This window comes from Cariama cristata, unplaced genomic scaffold (assembly GCF_000690535.1).
Source record: "Cariama cristata isolate BGI_N322 unplaced genomic scaffold, ASM69053v1 scaffold21786, whole genome shotgun sequence".
In the NCBI taxonomy this organism is placed as follows: domain Eukaryota; kingdom Metazoa; phylum Chordata; class Aves; order Cariamiformes; family Cariamidae; genus Cariama; species Cariama cristata.
Window position 1 is genome coordinate 9,289 of NW_009624110.1, and position 4,189 is coordinate 13,477.

The 4,189-nt window shown below is 53.3% G+C and overlaps 1 protein-coding gene across 1 annotated transcript in view; it reads right to left on the minus strand.

Annotated features, from left to right (window-relative positions):
• The window catches only part of LOC104163907 (guanine nucleotide exchange factor VAV2-like), a gene marked incomplete at its 5' end in the record, with an annotated part of 36,176 nt that overhangs the window by 3,841 nt on the left and 28,146 nt on the right, over positions 1-4,189 (minus strand). Inside the window, 8 exon segments of the mRNA XM_009703054.1 lie at positions 183-251; positions 254-296; positions 391-478; positions 586-702; positions 1,441-1,493; positions 2,087-2,161; positions 2,381-2,508; positions 3,973-3,994. Of these exon segments, the coding sequence (XP_009701356.1) occupies positions 183-251; positions 254-296; positions 391-478; positions 586-702; positions 1,441-1,493; positions 2,087-2,161; positions 2,381-2,508; positions 3,973-3,994 (595 nt within the window).

The following is a 4,189-nucleotide window of genomic DNA, read 5'->3' on the forward strand; positions in this document are numbered from 1 at the left end:
TGAGACCCACCCTCAAAAGGCCACCAGCCAAGCAGAAGACTTGTTTGCAAACTGGGGAGCTCAAGCCCTACAGCAAAGCCATAAATCTCTTCATCCAGACGATGCTCCTACACCTTGCTGAAAGGGTGAGATTCTCCATCACAAGTTTAACAGCGCTCTCACACAGCTGAGCTGGGTTTTACCTGGAGAGCGGGTGAAGGTCCTGGAGGTAGAGCGCTCCCGAGATTTATAGGGGTATTTCAGCGTCGAATGAAGCTCTCCTTCAGCGAGTGGCTCTGGTAGTATTCGACCAACTCCTGGGAAGGATGGAGAGGCACCCGGCTGTCTCTGCCGTCCTCTGCGTGACTTGCAGGGACAGTGGGCACGCTCAAAGGGGCTACAAAAACCTACCAGCAAGCTTTCAAACTTCTTGGCTTCTGTGATGTGAATCCAGTTGTCCTTCTCCACCACCTTGATGTGCTTCACCTCCTCGTTGAATCTGCGAATGGCAGCAAGGGCACTCAAGAAAACATAGCCACGTGCTCCAGCCCCGTCTCGCCCTCCATGAGCGAATAATACTAAATTACTAAATTAAGTATTACTCACTTAATACTGATGGCAAAGCGCTCAGCCTCAGCCGGCCGCTCCCGGATCAGGTAGGTGCCGCTGACGTGAGACTTGAGCAGGTTGTCCGTCTGCTGCCGCTCCATGTTCCCTGCGAACCTGAGCCCAGAGGTTAATTAATTAAACTAAAAATGTATGCATCTTTAAAATAGGCATGTTTTAGGCAAAAAGATACTTTTTTTTTTTTAAGGTATGAAGGCTGAGAAGGCAAGTAAAGAAACAGGTCTCGTCCAAAACCTCATGAGCAGAAAGGAAAGTGCCCCAAGACATACAAGCTACTCGGCCACCAAACAGAGAGGGTGAGCGATGCAGGGCGCAACCTCTTCCCTCGGAAGTATCTCACACCTAGCAAGCCCCACTAACTGGGAATTGGTCCCCGGGTAAATGAGGCTTCAGCGAGAGCTGGGGAGTGGTGATAATTTGGACTCATGAATTTGCAAACATGGCTGGAGCTGGAGGGAAGGAGGAGGCAAGCCAAGCGCAGCCTCTCCCACCAAGGCAGGAATTGCTTCCTTCCTCCCAAAACAATTTTCTGGGCACAGAAAATGGGAAGAGAAACCAGCATCTCTCCTTTTGCCTCTGACCCTCTCCATCAGTGAAGAAATCCCCACTGATGCTGTGAGGGCTGCACCAGGTTACAACATCCAAACGCCACTGCAGCAGCTGCCCCATGGCCACAGGGAAGGTGGGATGCAAGGCATTGCTAGCCTGCATTCCTAATTCATTATTAGGGTGGATTCCTGACAAAGTAACAATTAAAAGGCAAGGTCGACATATCTTTATAACCAGAGGAAGGTCGTGTCCAGCACACTGCCCAGCGGTAGCAGGGCGACTCACCACGGGTACGCCGTGTAGTCTATCTCCCGCGAGGGCGGTCGGCTGTTGGGAGGCTGCAAAGAGAGCATTGCTTATTACTGATGAGCCAGCATCTCACCAGGCTACAGATCACACCTGAGATGCTCCTCTCCATGGGAGGGTTTTTGTCTGCCAGGCTGTTTCTGAATCATTGGCTTCGGTGGCGGAGGGCAGTGCTGAGGCTGAGCATTTCACTCTCAGCCTCCCAGCTGCGATAAGCATGCTGCATTTTTTCATTTACCTGAGCATTTTTTAATTGCAAAGGGGCTGAGAGCATTACAAAACACAGTTAAAGAAAAAGAATTGCATTTTTCCTGCACTGTGATTGATCTCCAGTACTCTGCTCTGAGTCAGCCCTGCAGAGGAGGAATGGAGTCTGGACCTGGTCACACCAACCCGAACCTTGGGAACAGGGCTGAGACCAACCTGACCAGACATCTGCAACCATGGGATGATGGATCCACCTCCTCATTCATTCGGCCAAAGTAAAGGGCCCCATTCAAGTTCCAGGGGCTTACTGGGAAGACCAAGGTCTCAAGCAGAAGGCTGAGAAGAGCAACAGGCACCGCTGGAGCAGCTCCCAGCATCGCCCCGGTGCTCCCGGCTCCATCTCCTCTTCGGCACTTACCCGTGCATCAACGGGGCAGGGCTTTACCGACGAGCTGGGAAAATAACCCGACTTCTTCGTCTGCAGCAGCCGCCCCTGCAAAGCCAGGCCAGGCATCAGATTGGGATGTGTACGGGGGAGCGATGTTTTTGCCGTGTGGGGATGGGGACAGGCTCCGAACTGCCTCACAGCCCCCCCCCGCTCTCAAACCCCAGCACACCCCTGAGCTCTGGGAAAGCCCACAAACGAAAGAGACAACGCAGAAGTCACTGGTTTAAAACTTCCTGGGAATTTCCCGAGGGGAATCGCTCTCACCTCCCACCATGGCGAGTCGGGGTCCCCCCTCAGGAGCTCGATCACGTCCCCAATTTGAAACGTCAGCACCGGCTTCCCAGGGGGGGCTGGATTTCCATGGTAATTCTGAACCGCCACCATTTTAGGACCTGGGAGAGAAGCAAGCCAGTTTCATCACCTAGTCTCCGTTAAGAAAAAACCCAAAATACCCCTCCTGAAGCCTGTTGTTCCTTATCCATGAACCACAAATCTAACGGCACCAGCAGGCAGGATTTTGGGGCAGAAAGCATGAAAGCAGAAAGGAACAGTGCTCACAGCAAACAGTCTTGGCTCCCGCAGTTACACGGATGACCGAGTTCCCCGAGCAAAAACAAACCCATGAAGGACGGAGCCAAGCCAAAGCTCTAACTCCCAGCCCTGTACCTGGACTTGAACCTCGCTGTGTCAGACCGGCTCTCGTTAGGCGAGGTCAGCCCAGCACCAAACCCCACCGGGTTCAGCGGTGGGATCCACGATTGCAAAAGGGACCGGCGAACACTCGGCTTCACCGCATTTCAGCTGGACCTGGGACCTAAACGCCCCTGAAGCTTGCAGTCAAAGTCCAGTTGTCTCGCCAACAACTGCACATTAAATAAGCTTCCCCAACTGCACTAAAACCACAGTGTTTATCTTCAAAATGCTTCCCCACCTCTGCCTCTCCCCGCCCAGCGAGAGCACTCAGTGCTTTCCTTTTTTTTTTTTTAACCATCAATTTGATTCAGGTTTCTTTTCGCCAGGCTTGGCTTTCATCAGAAAAAGCACAAAACCAAATTGTTCTTTCTCCTTCAAGCCAGAGCATGGGCAGGGCAGGCCCAGCACTCTTTCTAGGCTAGTTTTAAGTAAAGGAAAAATAAAAAAATATTGTGGTGACCATCACGACTAACGGCCCCATCAGAGGGCAGCGCACCCCTACAGTACATCGGACACGTGCCGGCAGGGAGATGCTCCCCATCAGCAACAAGCCTCCCTACCAGGACACGTTTGGTCTGCTTTGAAGGACAATGTGGCACCAAGAAATTCACGGCGCTCTCCTCAGTTACCGGTGTGATGGGCAGAACAGGCCAGGGGCACAAATGCACCCAAAGAAACGATGCGGTGCTGGCGGCTGCAGTGGGCGAGGGCTGAGCCCTGGGAAGAGCCGGGTCTTTCCGCAGGAGACCCGACCGGCTGCTTTGGGGAGCAGGGACAGGGGAGACCTCGGCACCCCATCGCTTGCCGTCAGGGTGGCACAGGACCCTTCTTGCACCTACTAATGCTCCTTTCTAGTTTCGGAAGGAGTTTCCCCCTCCCCACATGTTCAATGTTAGGGACACCCGCAACCACAACGAAGACACTGTCTCTACTTGCCCTCCTGCAATACAGTAAGGCTGCTTTGGGGAGCAGGGACAGGGGAGACCTCGGCACCCCATCGCTTGCCGTCAGGGTGGCACAGGACCCTTCTTGCACCTACTAATGCTCCTTTCTAGTTTCGGAAGGAGTTTCCCCCTCCCCACATGTTCAATGTTAGGGACACCCGCAACCACAACGAAGACACTGTCTCTACTTGCCCTCCTGCAATACAGTAATGCCCTTACCAGGTCCAGCACTCAGTGAATCCTACAAAGAGAGAAGAAAAAGTCTCCGTGAGGACATGGCGATCTCAGCTCTCTCCATGAGCACCCATCCAAAGCCAGCAGGATGAGAAACCCTCTCCCGAAACCTCCCTGGTACCTCCCAGCCTATGGTGCTTGCCCCAGCTGGCTGCCAGCACCTCCCAAGGGCTGTGGTGCTGCACAAACTGGGCCAGTTTTA